At 36.5% G+C, this 23,937-nt stretch overlaps 1 protein-coding gene across 4 annotated transcripts in view; it reads left to right on the top strand.

Moving 5' to 3' along the window:
* Positions 1 to 23,123, top strand: part of LOC125365534 (ATP-binding cassette sub-family A member 6-like) — a 52,003-nt gene extending 28,880 nt beyond the window's left edge. For all 4 annotated transcript variants that reach the window (XM_048365668.1, XM_048365667.1, XM_048365666.1 and 1 more), the window contains 18 exons: positions 61 to 198; positions 4,687 to 4,791; positions 5,902 to 6,075; positions 6,651 to 6,764; positions 7,297 to 7,416; positions 9,509 to 9,586; positions 10,951 to 11,042; positions 11,694 to 11,814; positions 12,502 to 12,619; positions 13,791 to 13,882; positions 14,257 to 14,435; positions 15,163 to 15,238; positions 15,315 to 15,409; positions 16,961 to 17,080; positions 17,623 to 17,763; positions 18,937 to 19,019; positions 21,916 to 21,971; positions 22,106 to 23,123. In XM_048365668.1, the coding sequence (XP_048221625.1) occupies positions 61 to 198; positions 4,687 to 4,791; positions 5,902 to 6,075; positions 6,651 to 6,764; positions 7,297 to 7,416; positions 9,509 to 9,586; positions 10,951 to 11,042; positions 11,694 to 11,814; positions 12,502 to 12,619; positions 13,791 to 13,882; positions 14,257 to 14,435; positions 15,163 to 15,238; positions 15,315 to 15,409; positions 16,961 to 17,080; positions 17,623 to 17,763; positions 18,937 to 19,019; positions 21,916 to 21,971; positions 22,106 to 22,207 (2,004 nt within the window). In that variant the 3' untranslated portion in view covers positions 22,208 to 23,123. The remainder of the gene's footprint in view (positions 1 to 60; positions 199 to 4,686; positions 4,792 to 5,901; positions 6,076 to 6,650; positions 6,765 to 7,296; positions 7,417 to 9,508; positions 9,587 to 10,950; positions 11,043 to 11,693; positions 11,815 to 12,501; positions 12,620 to 13,790; positions 13,883 to 14,256; positions 14,436 to 15,162; positions 15,239 to 15,314; positions 15,410 to 16,960; positions 17,081 to 17,622; positions 17,764 to 18,936; positions 19,020 to 21,915; positions 21,972 to 22,105) is intronic.
* Positions 23,124 to 23,937: the final 814 nt, after the last annotated feature.

Raw genomic sequence — 23,937 nt, 5'->3', positions numbered from 1 at the left:
TTAGTTTTTCACAGATTTAGACTTACTCTTATTTACTGTACTTGTCTTGTTTGTGTTAAGAATTATGGATTTTCAGTTGTATGCAACACCAAGAGGATGCACTGTTTTCCTATCCTTATGAATATCATCAGCAATGGGCTACTTCATATGCTTAACCATACACAGTATATTCAAATCAAAAGAAGTTCATTTCATTTTGTAAGTATTTTTTTCATTTTGTAAGTATTTTATTTTCTGATTTTGAGTACTTATATGCATGTGTGAATTATACTAAACAATGAACAGATACTTCTAACAAGTGAATGACAGGGAAGTAAATCAGATCCTGTCTGGGTATGAGAACAATTAGGAGAAGAAAGGGGGAGCAGAGGGTGAAGGGGAATTAATATGGTCAAAATGCCTTATATACACATATAAAAACGTGTACATTTGATTGGTATGTGGGAGGGGAATGAGAGAAAGTGACAGGGTTGAGTCTGATCAAGGTACATTGTATGCAAATATGGGCACATCAAAATACAACCCCTTTCTACAACTAATTGATGACATAAACAAATGCAGGAAAAAAATAAACCAGGAGTGGTGAGTCACACCCATAGTATCTGATACTTAGGAGGTACAGAATAGAAAGACTCAAGTTCAAGGCAAGCCCAGGAAAAAGTTAGCAAGACCTCACCTTAAAATATGAACCAGACCATGGTGGTATATACATGGGATCCCAATTATGTGAAAAGAATAGGTAGGAGGATTGTGGTCTGAGGCTGGTCCCAGACAAAAACATGACCTTACTCAAGAATATAACTAAAGCAAAAAGAGGCATGATGCAAGTGGTAGAATTCCTGTCTAACAAGTGCAAGACCCTAAGTTCATGAAAACCTCAGAACTACAAAAAAAATCGTCAACCTCTTCAGCTTTTAAATGTTCGATAACTTATCATTGATCCCAAAGGTGGTTCTTGTGTAGTAATATCTTAAACAGGTTGTATCAAATAAAATAGGACTTTCTTTTTCTTGCTAGGTTAGTGGAGAAATCTTACAGGTAAATACTTTCCAAGAGTTCGCTGTAGCCCATAAGGGATGTTATGAAAAGATACAAATGTGTACTTGATTATGGAAGTAGACAGGGAGAAAGCACTGAATTAGAAATGAGGAGTATTGTGATCCTGCTTTAGACTCTTATAACCAGCTTATAATTTGTTAACGGAATTTCCATTGATGAAGTGGACAAATACAGAGGAGAAATCAGCAGTCCTGGAGTTGGGTGCTGTCTGATTCATTCCTTTATCTACTCTGTATCACAAGGGTGTGTGATGCACACACGCTACATGCTCATGATTCTGGCTGTAGACAGTTTAGGCAAGAGGAAGCAGTTATGGGACAGCAGAGAGATTTGCCACAATGGATTCCAGTCACATATTACTGTTTCTTCAGCCAGGGAATGATGGTGAGTTCCCATCTCATCATCTTTGTTGGATGATGATCATCCATACAACATTTCATGATTGATTTATGTTTTATTTTCAGTATTTAAGGTGGTTGTAGTTTTCTAGCCGATACAACTCCCAAGTATTTCATGCCAGAGATTGTAAGAACAATAAAGATTACCAATGGACTGGACAGAAGGGAAGTTGAACTTTTGACAATGGTTTCAAGCTTAGTTTTGGTTTCACTGGATTGATGGTGCAGGGGGTGCATTGGATTGCAAATTTTCTGCAGATACTGGAAAAAATGAGGGTGTAATGCACTTGAGCGTCAGGGCTGGAAACACACGTCTGTGCATAGAAGTACAACCAATCATGTGATTAGAGACAGCACAGGATGGTTTAGGGCAATCTTGTCTGAAGGCAACTCTTCAGAAAATTGAACCAGAGGCTGAGGCTATAGCTCAGAAGTAGAGAGTGCTTTATGAGTATGTGCATAGCTCTGGGTGAAATACCCTTCTTGAATTTTTCGTTTCTTTATTTCATTTCCTATTTACTCAAGATCAAAATGGGCTAAGGACTTTCCCTTTTTTTGCAGATTATTTTATCTTATCAGCTTCATGTTTTAGTTGATTAAAGATCAGGATTCATAAAGATTACATAATATTACAGAAAATTGCATTTCTTAACTGTGAACATAGTTTAATGGCAGAGGGCTTAACATAGGTAAGAGCACAGTTTCAATTAGTACCAAGAGGAGTAAATAAAAAGTCTCATGTGTAACAGCAAGCATTTGGCTAAATTTTGAAATTTTGTTGCACTTTAAAAATTCAGTCCAATGGAGTAAAATTCTGAACATGAATTGCTATTACTGCTTCTCTTACTAATCCTACATAGGAGAAACAGATGAGTTAAATTTATTTTATCGAGTAGTCTTTGGTTTGCCATCATTTTTATTAAGTTACCAGTTAAACAATGGAACTTTTCCAAAATTTATTTATTATTAAGTAATTGTACAAAGGAGTTGCCATGTAACAAAACATTTTACAAGTACAATATATCTTTACAGTTACTTTTCTCCTTCCCTCCAAAAAAAGATCAGAGGAGAAATTTATTTTTCAAAACTCATCTTATTAATAACTCAGATGATGAAGTAGTACATAAGAGTCTAGTCCTGGGAATTATGCTGTCGTGTACTGCTCATTGACAACTTGAGAGCCAGGGCTTCCTCATGGTGTGGGGGCTGACTTCCTACAGTGGCATGTTCATGCTGTAGATGAAGCACAGGCTGCTTGGAAAGCTTCAGATGGTTGAGGATTCATGAAGATAAATTAACTCAGCCACTTAATGCACATTTTATTGAAGTTCATGCTGTTCAGCCTGTTGCAGTTAATATGAGTTAGCCTAGAATGTTGCCAGTTAAATGTAAATTATACATCAAGGATGCCAAGATCAGTAAGTAGAATAAGAAAGCAATTTTATTTTGCTATGACATTTATCATAAATGTATATGCATGTATAGAATATATATTTATTCTATATATGAGGACTATATATTTAGGCTAAATATAAATGTGTGTAAATATACTCTTGAAAGGTCATTCATTGGATTTGTTACATAGGACAGGATTATGACGCTAACTATAATTACTTTTGCTCTGATTTTAGAAATCATGAATAGTGCATATTAGAAACATAGTACATATCACAGAAAACTATGATATCATGGAAAAAAAGTTCTGAAAATCTCCCATACTGAGAAGATAGATATGTGTAGACACATTAGGCAAAACTTTGACATCTGTTTGTTTGTTTTTTAACTTACTGTTTATTGACCACCTAATAGGTACTACCACTTAATGCTGTGGATTCCGTGTGTTAGTTTCATAAGGTTTTGATTAATCTCTTAGGAACAGTCTAGTGAAACACCATCACTCCTGTGGTGACAGTAATTCTGTTAGAGCAAGATATTCCCACTTGGAGAAAAACTGGAGTTTATAAATAAAGTCTGAAAATTGCAGAATTATTACAAGACAAACTTTTGTTGCTATACCTATGAGATAGTTTTATAGTTGGCTTGGGGATTAGACTAGCCTTAGAAGAACATTGATTTTGGAGTAGAGATTTAAATTTCTTGAAGGTGAGTTTGGTGGTGACATGTTTCCTTTTTACCTTATGATACACAACACACCTACTCAGTTGATGAATTAATTCCTCTCCTCACCTACTCAACTCTTCACCCTCAGCCTCTGGTTTACAGAGCAAGATGTATTTTATAGGCCTGAATTATCAGTTAACCAGGGGTCACACAGTTCCTGATTATTAGTTATTATATTGTGATTAAAACATGAAATTGACCATTTTAAGTGTCAGATTCATTAGTGTTACATCTATTCACATGGTTGTGAATTAAGTCTCCAGAATGTTTTCATTTTATGGATCTACTACTCTGTGCCCACTAAACAACTCTTTATCCATTCTTCCTTTTCTGGTAACTACTTCAACTTTTTGTTTCTAAAATTTTTGGCTACTAAAACGTGTGTGTGTGTGTGTGTGTGTGTGTGTGTGTGTGTGTGTGTGTGTGTATACTGATACTGGGACTTCAACTAAGGCTTTGTGCTCTGACTTGGCTTTTTCTGCTCAAAGCTGGTGCTTAGAGCACTTGAGCCACAGCTCTACATCTGGACTAGGCTTCTTGTCATAGCTAGGATGATGGACACATGCCACCAGATCCAGCTCCTTTCTGTCGAGACGTAGTCATTCAGACTCTTCTACCTAGGTCAGCTTGGAACCATGATCCTCCCAATATCAACTTCACTTAGTTATCATGGCAGCCATGAGTTGCTGGTGCCCAGCCAGCACGTCCTGCCTGCCTTATTTCACTTAGTATCATGCTGCGCACGTTATAGCACGTGACAAGAGTTTCTTCCTTTTTAAAGCAGACTACTATTTTATTACACATATAGTTACCATGCTTTCGGTTCTTTCTAGCTTTTGTGAATAATGGTACTGTGAACACCGAAATGAGCACAAAATCCGGCTGTTAGTTCTTTGAGATATAAACTCAAAAGCAGGTTCTGAGTTTGACTTCTTTGTTCTTTGAGTTGAAGCTCATATTAAAGAAATCATTTTCTCTCTCATTTGTGGCAGTGAGCTACATATATACTTTAATTTTACAGTATTTCCAAATATTGGTTCTTTGTGGTTATTAATATATATTTTATTAAAATATATTCTGTAGTTTCAAGTGCCTTTTATATTTGCAGACCCACTTCATCCTCTGGCTTGGGTTTGAAGATTTCATGTTCATGTTTTCAGTTGTTTCCAGTATTTCTCCTTACATTGCCATGAGTAGTGCCACTGATTACAAAGTAAGAAGGATGGTGGGGAATGGGAGTAAGGAATTTCAGTAATTTAAATGCAATGTGTCCAGAATGTTTTCCTCTGGTGGGGACACTGATATCAATTTGTAATTTAGGTAATGTAGTTAATCATTGATTCTAGGAAGCCAGAAAACTTACTTTTCAAAATGCAAAGTAGGTCAGACATAATATCACACGGGGATTGTGAAATCCCAGCACTCCGGAGACTGGGGCAGGAAGACTGAGGGTTCAGGGCCAACTTGGACTGCAGAGACAGATCAAAGCCAGTGTGAGTGATATAGAGAGACTCTGCTTTTTATTATTTATTTATTGCCAGTCCTGGGGCTTGGACTCAAGGCATGAGCACTGTCCCTGGCTTCTTTGTGCTCAGTGCTAGCACTCTACCACTTGAGCCACAGCGCCACTTCTGGCGTTTTCTGTTGATGTGGTGATGATGAATCGAACCCAGAGCTTCATGCATGCAAGTCAAGCCATCCACTGCCAAGCCATATTCCCAACCCTGCTTTTTATTTTAATGCTATGAGAAAGCACAAATATTTGTTCAGACTTAATCCAGGGCTTCAAATGGAAATATTATATATTTTAACTGCATTATTTCCTGGCTCCAAAGAGAAAATATTAATGTTGAAACTAAAGACTTGGATTTTATTTTCACTTTGGAAAATTTAATTTTGCATTATATATGTGTTTATGCATTTTATCCACAGAAACATTACAATCAGATTTGGATAAGTCTGCTTTCAGCATCCAGAGACACTAACTCCTTGAGAAGATGTTTAGACAAAGAAAATTTATTGTGTTTTATTTAGGTCACAACATTGACCTTTAGGTTCCACAATAGTATTTCTTTTTGAAAGTGCTTCAGTGATCATTATGAGATCTACTTTTCTATTTATTAGGTATTGTGAATCAAACCTGCCAAATAAAAATGTATTCTTTAAATGGACACTATCTTAGAACTGGATCTATAGTTATTTTCTAGAGAGTATAATAATTTTAATAACATTAGGAGATTAAATATATTTATTTAAAATTTTTTAATGTACTTTAAAAAATTTGCATTAATTGACCCTGTGTACACCTGTGTTTTCTCATCAGAAGAAAGCTGACACTCAGCTATGGATTTCAGGCCTCTACCCTTCTGCTTACTGGTTTGGGCAGGCAGTAGTAGATGTTAACCTGCTCAATTTAATTCTCATTTTAACATATTTAGTCTTCTACGTAACAAAAATGACAGGCCTTTACATTCCAAGTAAAATTCTGTTTACTACGGTAAGTAGCATATTATATAGACAACATTTTATAAAACTAAAATGTTAATGTTGCTGTTTTGTATAACTGTGATGTCATAATAAACAAATGCAAAGTGCATGTACAATAAACTATTTTTGAGTGCTTGTAATTTTAAGTTATGCCTCAGATGATATTTCATTTTTTAAATTATTTCTTTATCGTCAAAGTGATGTACAGAGGTGTTACAGTCTCATACGTAAGGCAATGTACACATTTCTTATCCAACTTGTTACTACCTTCTTCATTTTTCTCCCACCTTCCCCCTTCTCCACTTCCCTCCCCGCTCCCCATGAGTTGTATAGTTGGTTTACACAGCATATAGTTTTGTAAGTATTGCTGTTGTATTGGTTTGTCTTTTATCCTTTGCCTCGCCATTTTGATATTCCCCTTCCCTTCCTTAGTTCCAATACATGTATATACAATATCTAGGGTACCAAAATCAGTTACAGTGACATCGGGGGTAAAACCATGGGGAAGAAAGACAAAAAAAAAAGGTATAATTTCACATGAGATATTTTGTTTTTTGACTGTGATACTATTTGAATTATCTTTAGGTTGCTTATTCTCTTGGTTATTCAGTGGCTCTGATCTCCTTTACATATGTGATATCATTTACATTTTGCAAGAGGAAGAAAAACAGCAGCCTCTGGTCACTTTGCTTTTATGTCGTAAGTCTAAATATATATGTAAAAGATGGTGATTTTAAATTTTCAGTGGAACATATACATACTTTTGCTTTGTGATGTGGGAAAATTTAATATGGTTTGAACCCCAAAATCTCATATGTAAAGTCCAGAAGTTTTTGAGAGCTGATATGGTACCACAAGTGAAAAATTTTACACCTGACTTGTGATGGGTTGTATTCAAATGAAGATATATTGTACAATTTATGCAATGTTTCCAGTAGACCACATAAATGCATATGCACCCAGATAATATTATAAAAATCATTATATGTAATATATATATAAATATACACCCACACATATACAAATATGTAAACATATGTAGTATATATGAAGTAAATCAATTTTGTGTTTAGACTTTTGTTCCATCCCAATGCATCACATGAAATATTTTAAAATCCTTAAAAAAAAATCTAAAATCTAAAACATTTCTGGATTTAGGCACTCCAAATAAAAGAAACTCAAACTGGGACTTAACTATGTCTAAAGCAGTATGTTTGGACTTTCCTTATAGGTGTTTATAATCACCCTCTACATTTTTGCAACCACTTACTTGGACTTAAGTGCAATCATTTCCAGCATGATATTAATTCCTCCATCTTCCCTGTGTGGATATCTATACTTTTTATCAGAGGTAAGGGATACTATCAGCTGTGGGAATAGGGGATGCCAACAAAAGGGCATGTAGGATTTCTTTGGAATGACTAAAATATTTTGAAGTTGAACTATGGTAATGCTTACATAGCAAATTGAAAAAATGTTCTGAATTATAGACTTAAAATAAGTAACTTTTATGGCATGAAATTAAACCTTAACAGAGTTCTTTTAAGCTTTGCCCTATTTACTTTGGAAAATATAGACACTGTTAAATGCTATTCATTAAGGGCTGGGGATATAGCCTAGTGGCAAGAGTGCCTGCCTCGGATACACGAGGCCCTAGGTTCGATTCCCCAGCACCACATATACAGAAAACGGCCAGAAGCGGCGCTGTGGCTCAAGTGGCAGAGTGCTAGCCTTGAGCAGGAAGAAGCCAGGGACAGTGCTCAGGTCCTGAGTCCAAGGCCCAGGACTGGCCAAAAAAAAAAAAAAAATGCTATTCATTAAAATGCCCCCATTGAATAAAGCTTCCAATTCAATGAGTATTAAGTACCATGAGAATAGTGTGATGTACAATAACGTTCAACTCTCAAAAACATATGGGATATTATTCTCTACTATTTGTTGTTCTAGTAATTAGGAACATCTGATGGACAGGACAGTGAAGACATTCCAATCATAGAACTCAGCAGAGACAGAGCTTTTAAAAGGGAAAGGCAGAGTACCAAGGGAGAACATGCAAAGCATTGCAGATGTACTCTAAAGTCAGACAATTATGGAGAAGTGATGTTTAAATACATTCTTAACTGATGAGTAAGAATTAATTAGTGGGAGAGTGAAACAGGAGGTAAACATGTTCTAAAGAAGTAAACAAAGGTATTGTAGTAAAAAACAAATCACAAAATGTTAATAACCCGAGTGTGGGGAAGTATACCCAAGTGGAGGGAAGTATACAAGGAAGGCAGGGTATAGGACAGCTCAAGTCAGGAACACATTTTGGGGGACCCTGCACCAGCCCAAATGAATTGGTTTGAAAGAACGTATGGGGTAACATTATCTGTGTTGTAGAGGAACTGGGGAGGCCATCCATCTGCCAAAATATTTTCATCTGAGCTTAATAATGACAGGATTTTTTGATTATAAACTTATCCCCGTGCTAAAAGTGTTTGCTTCCTAAGACCTAAGTAAACAGGCAAGGTGAAATATATCTAGACCTGCCACATCTAGATATTTTTTTCCGGTCCTGGGCCTTGAACTCAGGGCCTGAGCACTGCCCTGGCTTCTTTTTGCTCAAGGCTAGCACTCTGCCACTTGAGCCACAGCGCCACTTCTGGCTTTTTCTATATATGCGGTGCTGAGGAATCGAACCCAGGGCTTCATGTAGATGAGGTCAGCAGTCTGCCACTAGGCCATATTCCCAGGACCTGCCACATCCAATATAGAAGGAATGAATGGTTTTCTGATTGAGTTGATTAATGAAAAAAGAATAACATGAAAGGGTTACTATGAAGGTTGGAGAAATAGTCACTTCAGCACTAGGGTGGAAGAGTTTTATGAATTATCTTGTATGGGATATATGGGACAAATATTTTAAGGAAAATTTTCACAACATCAGCACCCCTTTCTGTTAGGGTTTCAGTTGATTTTCAGCAAATATTTTGGTGTTAAACCAGAAGACTTTCTGAAAATTGGAATAAGAGAACAGACAGACATGCATTACTTGCTCATTGAGAAACAGAGTTGGCCAGGAGGATTTCTTTTTTTTTTTTTTTTTTTTTGGCCAGTCCTGGGCCTTGGACTCAGGGCCTGAGCACTGTCCCTGGCTTCTTCCCGCTCAAGGCTAGCACTCTGCCACTTGAGCCACAGCACCGCTTCTGGCCGTTTTCCGTATATGTGGTGCTGGGGAATCGAACCTAGGGCCTCGTGTATCCAAGGCAGGCACTCTTGCCACTAGGCTATATCCCCAGCCCACGACCAAGAGGATTTCTTTCCTGCAGGAAACTTGCCCCCATGTTCACAGAGGAATGAAGCTTAAAGAGAAAAATATTCAATATGTTTAATATCATATTATTTAAATGTTCATTATAAAGGTGATAAAGTTTTCATATGCATCATTTTTGTGTTTTCAGAGAATCCACCATTACAATGAAGAATTGTCTGAAGTAGAATATAACTTGAGAGGAAGTGATATGCTAGTCTGCCTAATAGTAAGATATTTATTGATATTTCTATGCTTTTTTTTGGGTAGATATCATTTACTACAACTATTTGATCTTGTCTGAAGTGTGCCCACTTTCAAAGTATTTTAAATATAGTCTTAGGAAAAACATTGATCAAGATGCATTTTATTCATAAATTGATTTGTTGAATTGAAATTCCTTTGTACAACTACTTAACAATAAGAAATAACAATTGTGGTTAAAGTCTAATAAGGTGAAAGGTAAATATAATCTCAAATAAAATAATGATATTCAGACATAATTTTGAACTTCAAGGTTATACACACATGTATGCACAGACACAGACTCACACAAAATACAAATCTAGGATTTGATACAGAATTTTTGTTTAATTATTTTGCTTACTGACTACTTTTAAATTTGAGAAAGCTTATAGAAAATGTAGCTGCAATAGATATTACAATTTTAGCTGATAGATGAAAAGGCAAAAGGTGAATTCTAACAATGAAAGGGGATAATGACAATGTTGACATATTTAGGCCAAAGAAAGCAACTACCTTTAAGTTGTGTCAATATTTTGCTAGGCATAAAAACTAACATAGACTGAAATCCTTGCCCTCAAAAGCTTTAGATTCTGATGAAAATAGATATCAAACTAATTAACTACAATGTACTATGCTAAGTGGATTGTTTAGAAGGACTTACAGAAGGACATTCCATTAGGAAGCAGCAAAAGTGACTTTGGCTTGTTCAGGGTCATCCAGGCATGATTTTGAAATGAGCAAGAAGAGGATAATTGGAAAGATAGTTAAGAAGTAATAAAGTCTAGGTTGCTCTAATGGCTTACACAAGTTTAATGGATGAAGGATCCATTGCAGTGCTAAACAAAGTGACATGATCAGATGTATACATGGAAAGACTAGCTGTGATACTGTAATGACAGTAGTTGTATAGGAATAAATATCATAGGAAAACCAGGTAGGAATGTGTTGCCATAATTCAGATGTGATATAATATCTAAAACTTGGGTAAGGGTTGGAAATAATTGAGATGTGTATAATTTTGAAGTTGCAACAGAATTTACTAGGAGACTGATGTGGGTTCTGAGCCAAAAGAGTCAAGTTTAAGTAAGTTGGATTGTGATTATATAGCTAGTGTTCTTATTATACCAATTTATGTCTGCTATTTTATCTGACAATCAAAACATTGCCAGTTTTCTCTCGTGTTTAAATTTTTTTAAAATTTTTATTGTCAAACTGATGTACAGAGAGGTTACAGTTTCATACGTTAGGCATTGGATACATTTCTTGTACTGTTTGTTACCTCGTTCAAGTGTTTAAATTATATTTGTAAATTTACACTTAAATAAAGCTGGTTTTCTTTGCTTCTAGCCTTACTTTCAGACTTTGATATTCGTTTTTGTTCTAAGATGCATGGAACTAAAATATGGAAAGAAAGTAATACACAAGGATCCTATTTTCAGGTAGCACATTTAAGTCTATATTGAATGTAATAGTTGAATATTCCTAGATAGTGTATGATTGACTTGTAAATTTGGATTGATATTTACAATATAGACCATGTGATGCTGGTTATTAGAGTCAGTGGGTTCTTTTTCTTTCTTACAGCCAAGAAATAGAACTCTCAGAAAGAGTTCTGTCACTAAGCAGTTGAGGGAAAGTTTAGTTTCTCAAAAATGGTAACTAACTGAATGTGCTATTCTCCCATCCAAGATGGTATATATCCTTGAACAGAAGAGATACTGGCTTAGCTACAGAGTTCAAGTGTTTCACAAATAGAGAGATTCTGGAAAGAGTACACAACAAAACAAATTTCTGATGTGATTAAGCAAAGGAAATGAGAAAAACTTGAATTTTCAGTAGGAAGTAGCTGTACTTGTAATAAGCTTGAAAGGGCCAAAGACGCTTGCCCGAAGAATGACAGAAATACCAAGAAAAGGATTCTGGCTAGCAGGATGGGAGTTATTTGCAAAAGCCTAAGCAACATCGATATAGCCATAATCAGAAGCTATTTATTAAAAGAGGGGACATCGTAAAATCACATGGACACTGACTTTTGGTCTTACTTTTGACAACTGAAAATTGACATGCAACATATTTCATTTTTTCCACAGAATTGCTCCCCAAAGTCAAGATGTTCAACCAAACCCAGAAGAACCTGTGGATGAAGATGAAGATGTTCAAGCAGAAAGAACAAGGACATCAACTGCCCTAAGAATTTCCAACTCAGATGAGGTAGAAAAGCAAATGGATACTCTAGAAATATCCAAGAATTTCCCATAATAGAGTTTGATAGACTAGTTTTAAGTGTGGTGCTTCAGGAGTGTGTGTGTGTGTGTGTGTGTGTGTGTGTGTGTGTGTGTGTGTGTGTGATGATCTTAGGGTATGAACTCTGACTGGGTGCTGTCCCTAAGCTTTTGTCCTCAAGGCTAGTGCACTACCACTTGAACCCCAGCTCCACTTCTGCCTTTTTGGTGAAGCTGACTCATAGGTACTTTCCAAGGTTGGAAAGATCATCAGATCTCAGCCTTCTTAGTAGTTGAGATTACAGACATGAGCCTGGCACTTTGGTGCCTTTTTAATCTTTAAGTACACTGACACTTCTTTGGGAGTGTCCTGGTAACTAAAAGGACACAAAATATAATGTTTTTCTTCTTTTATTGAGGTTTGATAATGAGAGCTACAATTTGCAATCTAAACAAGACCTCATGAGCTGAAGAATTTAAATGAGATTTGATATACGATAGTGAGCAGAGATTAAGATTTTAAGCCATCAATGTTGTGATGCTTCCATGAGCGTAGACACTGCTATTCTGGCTTGGATTGGCCTTCCATGAAACCATGCTGTTTCCTCCTGTTGATATCAATGCCAATCTCTGTGTTCAAAACTTTAGAGGAAAATCATGCTGTCATCTTTTCTAGAAGCCCATCATAATTGCCAGCTGTCTACATAAAGAGTATGCAGTTCAGAAGAAAAGATGCTTTAGAAAGTTGAAGAAGAAAATAGGAACAAGAAATGTCTCTTTCTGTGTTAACAAAGGTTTGGAGTGAATGTTTATAAAATAAACTTTTATTTTCAAAAATAGTTATGGAATATGTATGCCAGAGATATCATTCTGCTTGTTGAAGCCTTCATTCACTTATTCACCCAGCGTATAGTTTTTTGAGTGTGTTAGGAACTGTTTTGGATTCTGGGAATCTAAAAATGAAGAAATTTGGCACATTTCCTAGTTTTATTCTAGTATTTTCTATTCCAGGAGGGGTGCTGTGAGTATGATAACTTAAAATGTATCAAGTATTATATAAGTCATTGAACATTGAAATATAATAAATGCCATGAATGACTTGCATCTGTTTGGTCAGAGTCTAGACAGTGTATTGTTCTTGAGCAGTGCCATAGAAGTCTAGATAAGGGTGAAGATAAGGTGCTAGCTACATAAGCATTAAGAGTCAAGGGCACTCAGGGAAGAATTAGAGAGAGCATAGAAAAACATCTGGAGTGTTTGGGTATCAAACAGAGAGTCCAGTGGGTGTGTCTGTGAGTGGAATGGATAAAGCTAAAGAGGAAGGCAGGCTAGATTACATAAAGAATTTTTAAACAATAAGAAATATGTATTTTATACCAAGGGGGTAGAATGCCTTTGGGGGTAGAGTACTTGTGTCATCTTTTAGTTAATATTTTGAAAAGATCACACATTGACTACTCATGAATTTAGGAAGGGGATGGTTTATATCAAGTTAGGTGAAAAGTCTTGTAGTTTTAGCACAGATGATTGAATTTGGGCATAAAGAAAGTGCTTCTGACTTCTGAAGTTCAGGAATCACTTATTTACGTACTCAGTACATGAGTCACCTACTAGAGAAAACATATGGGTGCATTTCTAGATGAAACAAGAAAATTAGGAGCAGATACCTTGGCATCAAAAATTTGTATGTCATTTTATTTAGCTATTTTTAAGTTTATTTTTAATATTTTTTTACTTTTTATTTTTAAGTTCTATTTTTTAAGTTATTTTTAAATTTACATTTATTACGTTATAAGAACTTAGTATTTTTTTATGACATGAATTCCATTACACATTATAAATTTGAAAATGACATTCTCTGAAATGGGCACAAAGAAGAAATCTTCAGATTTCATGCAAGAAATAGGTTTGTGTAAATCACCATTTTCCTTATAATACTGAGATCTGGATTGTTTTTACTTTCAGGTGAAATTTTGGGATTGCTAGGACCCAATGGGGCTGGAAAATCTTCCTCCATTAGGATGATTGCTGGGATCACAAAGCCAACAGCTGGAGAGGTAATTAAAAGAATATATTCCTCAAGTAGAAATTCATGATAAATACAGAGTATATCTGTGTAATGTACTTCCTTTGGTCTTTATACAAATGTTTGCCCTCTTTAATTGGTTTTGATGGGCATGTAAAAGTTGATAAGAGGAGTTGGAATGTCATCAGATGCCAAGTACCTTTTGTTCATTACATATTTTCAGGAACTACTTGAAGAGGGAAACCCTATATCAGTAGATCACATTGCCTTCTGTAATAAGTATAAAGCAATTTCTAGTCTGCATTTTTTTATGTAACAGTTGAGGTAGATACGTGTCCATTTCTTGATTAATTGTGCAGCTGGTAAAAGGTCAAACATGTTTCTAAAAGCCTTTTAATTTTCTAGGTGGAAATGAAAGGATTCAGTTCTGTCGCAGGTGACCAGGGCAAGAACACAGTCAGGTTCCTGGGATACTGTCCTCAGGAGAACGTGCTATGGCCATTCCTGACGGTGAAAGACCACCTAGAGGTGTACGCTGCTGTAAAAGGATTGCAGAAGGGGGACGCAGCCATTGTCATTTCACGGTATGGTAGAGAGGTCCTGTAATCACTTAGTGTGCAGAAGTAGGGGGCTTGTCCCATCGATGAGGAATCCCCATGAATGCAAGGCTGAGGGGGATATCCCGCTTTTCAGAGTGTTAGTGGCAGAACAAGGATGGAAAGAAGACCTATTTCCCTGAATCATAGATGGGAGAGCTTAAAAAGTGACTGTTTAAAATGGTTGACAAGGAATAAGACAATGTATAATCATGATTGAATAATCATTTATTTCAGTTTTTTAGTGAAAGATTATCTGGAAATAGAATAACCATTTTCAGTTTCTAATTCAGAATTCAGGATTTTCTTTTAAAAACTTTTTTTTGATGTTGTTGGTTATGAGGCTTGAACTGGGTCTGGGTAGGTGCACACTACCACTGAGCCATGGCGACACTTCCAGTTTTCTAGTAGTTGTAGGTAAGAGTCTATGGACTTTCTTGCTCTGGCTGGCTTTGTACAGTGATCCTCAGATCTCAGCTTCCTGAGTATCTCGGATTGCAGGCATGAGCCACCAGTGCCCAGCTTCTTCAAAGCCTTTCTATGAAATGAACAATATGTCATGTTACAAAATAGTTATTATTCTTTTGTCATGACATAGAATTTGGAATAATACTTCCAAGCTTCCTTTCAGTGCTATCACAGTTATACATGCTTGCATTTACCAAAAATCCTGTTAGCCTCATATTCTTATCCTGTTGTGTTTTTAAAAAATCAGATTAGTGAATGCTTTCAGGCTGCATGATCAGCTGAATGTTCCAGTGCAGAAACTGGCTGCTGGAGCCACAAGAAAGGTATGTGTTCTAGTTGATGCTTGTCTGAGGGCTGACCTCAAATGGAAGCAAACAAGGGCATTTCTCTTCATTACAGCTCTGTTTTGTGCTGAGTATCCTGGGAGATTCACCTATCCTGCTTCTGGATGAACCTTCAGCAGGCACAGATCTAATAGAGCAGCAACAAATGTGGTGAGTGTTATTAGAATCCTCAGATCCATGAATATCAACATTATGTGAAATTGCACTCATAAACTGTTTTTTGAATACTGGTCCTCAAACCCACTGGTTCTTGATTCAGCAGAGATTGTGTTGATCAGCTGCTTTAGTTTGGGTTTTGAATGTCCCTCAGGAGCCTATGTATTGAAGGCTTTGTGCCCCAGACTGTGGTGCTTTTGAGAGATGGTAGAAAGTTTAGGGCCTAGTGTGAGGAAGTGAGGTCAGATGGCGAGATGCCCTTGAAGGATATACTGGGATTCTGGTTCCTCCTCTCTTTCTTCTTGTTTCTTGGCTACCACCCACTCACTCGCCAACATGGTATTCTGCCTTAACACAGCCCATGTGATGGAGTCAACTAACCATGGGCAAGCCCCTAGATTTATGGGCCAAATTAAAGTATTCTTCTTTTAGGTTGATTCTTACAGATATTTTGTCATAGTGACAGCCATTACAGCAGCTATCAATATAATAAATAACTGAGACCATAACCTTACAAAGGGAAAAGGGTTGTTCTGTTCATGATCAATGGTGCCATTGTTTTGAGCCTGTGGCAAGACAAGCACATCATGGCAGGAGCACACAGCAGAGTAAAACTGGTCAGTTCACAAGCCAGAGAACAAACTAGTGACAACTTGATCATGATCCCACTATCCTGGAGCACCTGTCCCAGAGTGACTTAAAGATCTTCCATTAGAATCCATCTCTTAAAAGTACCACACCCTAGAAACCAAGTCTTTTTATTTAACACATGTGGCTTTAAGGGACATCAAGATCCAGACTATACCTGAGGTAATTCATATTAAACAAAATTTTAACATATTCCTCTAGTACTTAAGTTTAAAAAAATACTCTATTTTGCTGGAATTTTAGGTATTAACTTTGCCTTTTTGTGACTGAGATGTCCATAACTCTTCATTTTCTACTTGTACTCCTAAAGAACATTAACTTGCTAATATAACTTCCCACTTTCCTCCCCCCTTTTAATTAATGTGACAAAATTATTTATCCAACTTAACAGATTAAAAATTCTTATCTCTGAATTACTCTTTGGACTAATAACATCTCAAATCTAGTTGGGAATTAGTGACCATTCAGTGTTTTTTCCAGTTTAAAGAGAATCTTTTGTCATGAGAGTTTATGTAAGTATAGAAAAGATAATTTATTAATTCATTATGGCCATCACTTAGTTCTAAGAGCCATCAATCACTAAGAAAACCAATCATCTTTCATCTATATCTCCATCCACTCTATTTCCATCTTCTAATTGTTTTGAAGGAAATATAATTTCAATGGAAATTTTAAAAGATTCTACTTAAAGAACTACAGTGCCATTTGTTCAGCTGAAAAATATTGGAACCTTTTCCACATTACCAAAAAATTAGATTTCATGTTTTTCTGTGGTTTTTGAATTAAGATCTGTACATGACTCATAAATTATTTTATGCATGAAGTTCCCACCCCCCCCCTTATTGTTGTTCTGCACTTTCTTGCTTTAAATGCTGTTGATTTCTCAACTCACTTCAGGCAGGCCATTCAGAAAGCTGTTAAAAACAAAGAAAGGTGTGTTCTCCTGACTACCCATAACCTGGCTGAGGCTGAGGCCCTGTGTGACCGGATAGCCATCATGGTTTCTGGAAATCTGAGGTGGGTATCTCTCCAGAACCTCTACATAACACCTAAACTGAAACTCTGTGGAGGAAAAAAGCAAGTCACTGTGAGCATCTAAAGCCTTTCCTTTGGCTTCTTTACTGATACTCTCCTACCTCCTTGAGAATTAAAGAGTAGCACCAAAAAAAGTAAGGACCAGCCAGGAATGGTGGTTCACACTAATAATCCTAGCTACGTGGGAGGTGGAAATCAGGAGAATGATGTTGGTTCAAAGCCAGCCCTGGCAAAGAGTTCTCAAAATTTCATTTCAACCAATTAAAAACCAGGTTTGGGGACAAGTACATGCCATCCCAACTATTTAGGAAGTAGAAATAAAAGGATTACAATCCAGGCCACCTAAGTAAAACCTGAGACCCAATTTGAAAATAAAGAGAGCATAAAAGGCTGGGGTTGTGGCTCAAATGCTAGAGAGCTTTTCTAGCAAGTACAAGGTCCTGAGTTCATCAAAACCTCAGGGCAGCCAAAACAAATATTAAGGACAGTATATTTTTCTTTCATGTTCTCCATCTTGCTCATAGATGGATTGGCTCCATCCCATACCTGAAAAGCAAATTTGGCAAGGAATACATTCTAGAAGTAAAAGTGAAGGAGGCGTCTCAAGTGCCATTAGTCCACACGGAGATTCTGAAGCTTTTTCCACAGGCTGCAAAACAGGAAAGGTAAAAAGAGCTTTCCACTGTGGAGAGGGAAGAGGCTTTACGAGACTCCTTAGGGACCTCAAAAAGTGATTTGTTGATTTCTCTAGATTATAAGAAATTTGTGAGCTACCCAAAGAGCTGTGATCTCACCCCCATCCCACCAAGACAGGAAACAAATATCAATTGAGATAAAGAGTCTCCATTTAGTGGAATTTGCGTGCTCCTAAATGGGGCATGGCAAGGACGGTGTGTCTGTGTGTGAACCCAAAATGTGTTCATTTATTTAAGTCTGCTTTACTGGGGGGAGAGCAAGAAGATGGAAACAGGTACTGAACTTACAATTCCTTAGAAGGATAAGTATATCATCAAAACAAGACAAAATTACGATTTCTGTTTTAGCACAGTATAAATGTAATAGTTATCTAGGGTATATGTCAGGATGTGAAACTCAATCCTGGTCTGAAGAGAAGCCAGTCTTGTAGCTCTGATTAGTCCTATGGCCCCCTGGAAGGTCCAACTGTTATTTGGATGGATATAAGAATGGAGCATGAGGGGCTGGGAATGTGGCCTAGTGGTAGAATGCTTGCCTAGCATGCATGAAGCCCTCAAGTGGTAGAGTGCTACTAGCCCTGAGCAAAAAGAAGCCCCGCACAGTGTTCAGTCCCTGAGTTCAAGCCCCAGGACTGGCAAAGAAAAAAAAAGGATTGGAGCATAAATTTGTACAGGCAGAAGTAGCACAGGAAAACTAGATATCTAAACTGCTGTTTCTTAGAGCCAGAAGAGTCTTTTAAGCCTTCGAAGTTCTTCCTCTACTGTTTCACCCCATCCTGCTCACCTCATATCTCTGACAAATTAGCTTTCTTCTGATATGACTGAATTTGTATTTGAGGTTAGTTCAATTCTGAACTAATTAGAATTAACCAAATTTGAACTAATCAAAGAGAATTGTATGCCGTATCTGTTGACAATAGTAAATGGTTCTCACAAGCTGAAGTTACAAGTTATGCAAGATCATGGCTAGAAATATCTGACAGAACCAGTAACCATATGTAAAGTGTTTTCCATGGGTAGATAATTTGGTCTCATATTTAAGCTATACATTACTTTGTACCCGATTTTATTTTAAAACGTGAATTGTTGATATTGTCATATTTCTTCTGATGCTCATCTTCACCCTGGGAAATGTGTTTCTAGGCAGCCCTGCTTATTGACCTATAAGCTGCCCATAGCAGCAGATGTTTACCCTCTATCTAAGGCCTTTCGCAAACTAGAAGCAGGTAAGGATGACTACTTTACACAAAACTTTTGAGGTATCAGTTTGTACTTGTATAAATAATTTAATGGGAGATAATTGCCTATTTTAAAACTAAGCCATATAGGACATGATTTTTTTAAGACTCATGTAGAACATGATAGTCAATCCAACTTTGTGGAAAGCAGATCATTCTCATGGAAGGGACTGAAGCCTCAGAGAACACAGCCATGTTTCATTTTCCTTACATTGAATAAGTGACCTTACCCTCAGAAAGTTCCTATGGGTGGCCTTCTTTGCCTATGTGTACGCAATCCATTACCACCGTGAACTTAGAACTATGATTTTGCTCCTCCTCTTTCTTTACATTTCTACCTCCTCCCTACTTCCTCCACCAGTTGATTCCATCACTCTATATTTACTAGTAAAATGAAAAGCAACACAAATACCTTCCATTTATCCTTCAACCTCCTAGTATCTGTGTTGCCAGTATATTTGGCTTTCCTGTTACTTTAAGTGATTATTAAGGCCAACCTCTACCTGTGCATAACTCCTCTTGCTACCTGAAATTGTCCCCTTTCTTTTTGGTCATTATCTTTCTGCTTTCAGCTGGACCATCCCTCCAAAGCAGAGCATCCTTGAGTATTTACTGAACACACTGTGGTAGTGAGGGGCTCAGGCTTTAGAGCCCAGTGTTGCTGCCCACTTGCTGGGTTACCTAACCCCTGTATGTATAGATGCCCCATCCCTGCGATGAGGGATAGTATCACGGTCCTGTTGGTCAGATTGTTAGGAGAGTTAAAGGGTTAAAATTGTGAACTGTCCAGAAAAGTGCCTTGCCCTGGAGTTTTGAAATGGCATGTAAATATTTGCTATGTTCCTTCCACTCTGGCCAGTTAACTTCCTGTCTTTCCCTAAATTTCTCCAGACCCACAAGCCCCTGTCTCAGATTTTGCATTTGCCAACCTTTCTTTCTGAAAATCTTCTAAAACAGATGGCCTACTTGGTCTACTTTTCAGTATTTTAGGTTATTGTTCTAACATCCCAGTATTACCACTATCTTGACTATGTTGTATGTATGTGTATATACATATGTACATATATGCATATATGTACACATACATATATGTATATATACACATATTTGACAGGCACTCATTTCTACATGCTTAATTTTTCTCTGTAGTCACTATTGGTATTTCCCTTATTATATATTTAAGTGTTTGCAGAGTCAGTGCCCATATTTCTCCCACTGTAATGTGGGCACACAAAGATTGAAGCTGTTGGCAATACCTTTGGTGTTCTGTTCCTGGTATTTAAGAGATCCTCTCACATACGAGATTCAGTGTATAAACAGTAAATGAGAATCTAATGACAAAGGTCATGCAGAAATCCTTGTGGGAAAGCTCATCAGAGCCTGGATACTATAACCTTTCCATGAGTCCATACCAGATGATATTCTTCATCTCTAACTTTCCAGCCAATATAACAAATACTTCACCAGAAAATTTAGGGCAGCTAAAAAACCTTGGTCCTTGTGTCTGGCAAGAGAAGAATTCAGGTAAGTGACCAACATAAATAAAGGTGATAGGGAAAGAGAGCACATGGCACAGATATACCCTAGTGTCTTATTCCTTACAGAATTCGGCCTTGGGTTAGTGAGAATTAGATGGTTTTCTTTTTTTTTTTGAATGGCAGTAACATTTAAAATTTTTATTTATGTCATATGCAAATTTTTATGTCCCATGCAAAAATATTTTAATATACATCCATATAAGAGTTTAAGATTCCCCGAACTAAATAAGAGCTTAAAGCACATCATGTAGAGAAAATATAAGTTGATAAACCATTAAACTGTTTATGTTGTTTCCATATGTATAATTACAATAATGCAATTTAGCTGGAATAAAGACTACAATTATTTCATTTTAAGTCTTGCTCAGCTTCATGATATTCATAAAACTTAAAGCTTATGCTTATTTTTTATCTAGTGCAATGTGAAGCACAAAGAGGAAAACATGTTTATTTTTTTTGCTAGGCATAATTTTTTTTCCCTCTCCAGGATAGCTTTTTCATTTCTATAGACCTACGAATATAGTTAAAGACCCTTTGTCAACACGGCAATTGCAATGTTGTTCATAAAGGGTAAAAGGATCATGCAAGACACATAAAACTTTGGAAAGTTGGGGAAAATGTTTGGGCCCATCTGCAAATTACAGATGTGGTGGTTACTGACTTGTGCTACACAGACCTGCTTTGGGGGCAAAGGGATTCATTCTTCTAACTGCTTGGAGTATAAGCAATTGAAGTGCCTCACCTAAGACTCTTCTAAATCTAGATGGTTTTCTGATTAGTGGGTTTGTTTCCTGTAAGTTTGTGTTGCCAGGAATTTTATGTCCCATTCCTTACCTTCTCATTCTTTTGAAACTCTTTACTCCCATTTAGTTGTCAGGCAGGCTTTGATTTATCAGCTTATTCTGCCATCTTCAAGTTCTGTAGGATACAGTTCTTTCATGGCTGCTTAAAAAAAAAAAACAACTATTATCAAAAACCTACCCATGAATCTGCTGAAATTAATAAGAAAACATGAAATGGATTGAAATCTTCCTCATGCATCAGAATGTTAAAATCATTGGTGCAATTCCTCAAGGAAGAAATATACCTCCCTAAGACTCACACCAAATAATAGCATGTTATAAAAATATCGTGTAAGAAAATCCTCATGTCAATATGAATTTAATACATATTTATACGAATTTTCTATGATAGTCATTATTTTATTATTCTGTCTGACAAGCATTTGTTTTTATTAAATTTAACTCCTGTTTATATTAATGATTTACATTCTTAGTTTGTATAACTGAAAGCATTCTTGATAGTGAATTATGAGCATATACACCTACTCTTTGTTTTTTACCCAGCAAAACATAATTTTGACCTGGAAGAATACAGCCTTTCTCAGTGCACACTGGAAAAGGTAAGTCAGCTTGTTTGACTTCATATCATCCTTGTAAATTTTACCTGAAGGCAACTGGTGTATTTTCTCCCATTCATTTGGAAGACATCCATAGCTCTGGTAATCCTTTTCCTCCTTCCTTTCCTCCTACTTAGGTACTCTTAGAACTTTCTAAGGAGCAAGAGCTGGAAAATATTGATGAAGAAGTTGATACAACCATGAGATGGAAACTCCTTTCTCATTCAGATGAACCTTAAAACCTCAAACCAAATAAATTTTGTTCCTGTACTATAAAGTTACATTTATGTAACTTGGAAGTATGTATAATTAAAACGATAGTTTAACATTAATGTCAAACATATATTTTAGGTTTAACCAATAAAGCCAGACGATCATTATGAAAACAAAATACAAGTTTAGACTGTCCTTTGAAATATTATTTTTAATCACTTACCAAAAAATTCATTTGCTGAAATACACAAAGAGGAATGTATTCAATAACCAGAGGCCATGAAGCTACTTCATACCATTGCATATAAAGGTTTTCTTTGATATAACAGTATCAACAGTATCAACAGTATAACTCAAGATTCTTTTCCTGAGAGCTTTCCCAATTGTGTTGACACCCACAGAGCTGAGGAGGCCCTCAGACTCACCAATGCACAAACACATCCCTTGGAAAAGAAGGGCAAATAAATCTTTTGGAAATGAGGAAGGTCACAGAGGGAGGTCACGGTAATGTTTGTTAGGATTGAAAGTTTTGAATACTGATATTAAGCTCTTATGATCTTTGGCTCCTCAATGGTTTTCTGTTGTCATTGATAGTATTTTAAGGTTAGTCCCCTGGTATTTGTTTGTATACGCGATACATGTCTTTGGTTGTGACCATTTGACTTTATTTTATTTTTTCCTTAAAAATTAACATTTTGTAGAGGGTTTGCATTCCACTGTAGCACAGCCACATTCCCACTCAAGTGAGAAGAAATTCAGCGGAGCTGCATTTAGTTCCCCCAATCCTAATTAGCTGCATGTGGTTTCTGTAACTTCTGACTACAGCTTGTTGGGAATGATGTAATTGTAACTGATAGGGTTGCTGTGGGAGTCTCCATCTTAGTACGAAGGTTTATCATTGAGGTTATTATTTTCAATATACTATGTGAAATTATTTCTTTTTTTCCTCTGTTCATCTTCCCTATGATTTAGCCCCTGTTGTCACTGTATTTGATCCTGGCACCCTGGGTATTTTATATATGTCTGTCTGAATTAGAGAAGGGAAGGGGAACATTAAAATGGTGAGACAAAGAGTAAAAGGCAAAGCAATGCAACAGCAACACTTACAAGACAATATGTTGTAAATTAACTTTACAACTGAGGGGATGGGGAAGGTGGGAGAAAAATGAGGGAGGGAGTATCAAGTTGGATAAGAAATGTACTCACTAACTAATGTATGTAACTGTAACCCTTCTGTGCTTCACCTTGACAATAAAAATAAATAAATACATTTAAATAATATTTTTTAAAAAGTGAACCAATATAGGGGTGTGGAACAGTGGCTCACATTTGTATCAGCTACTCAGAAGGTGGACATCAAGAAGACAGAAGTTCCAGGTCATCACTGGGCAGACATTTTGTATAATACATTTTAACTAATGAGCTCAGTGTAGAAATACATACTGTCATCCAGCTACTTAAGACATGTAAATAAGAGGATTATACTTCCGAGAGGCACAGGCAAAAATGTGAAGCCCTAGTAGGAAAATAACAAATCCAAAAAGGACTAGTGGTTCAGTGCTAGAGCACTATCGTAGCAAGTATACAGCCTTGAAGTCAAACTCCAATGGATCCAACAAAATAGTCAATTCAATGGCATTTTTTATAAATTCAAAATTAGGCGATAGAGTCAAATATTAAATCATGTATTGAGGAAATTACTCTTAGTACAAATAATGAAAACTAGGAAATTCAAATTTATGAGTGTTGAGCTTTA

The sequence above is a fragment of the Perognathus longimembris genome, chromosome 17, assembly GCF_023159225.1.
Source record: "Perognathus longimembris pacificus isolate PPM17 chromosome 17, ASM2315922v1, whole genome shotgun sequence".
NCBI classification, from domain to species: domain Eukaryota; kingdom Metazoa; phylum Chordata; class Mammalia; order Rodentia; family Heteromyidae; genus Perognathus; species Perognathus longimembris.
The sequence above is the reverse complement of the archived record's forward strand: the minus strand, read 5'-3'. Positions and strand labels throughout refer to the sequence as shown.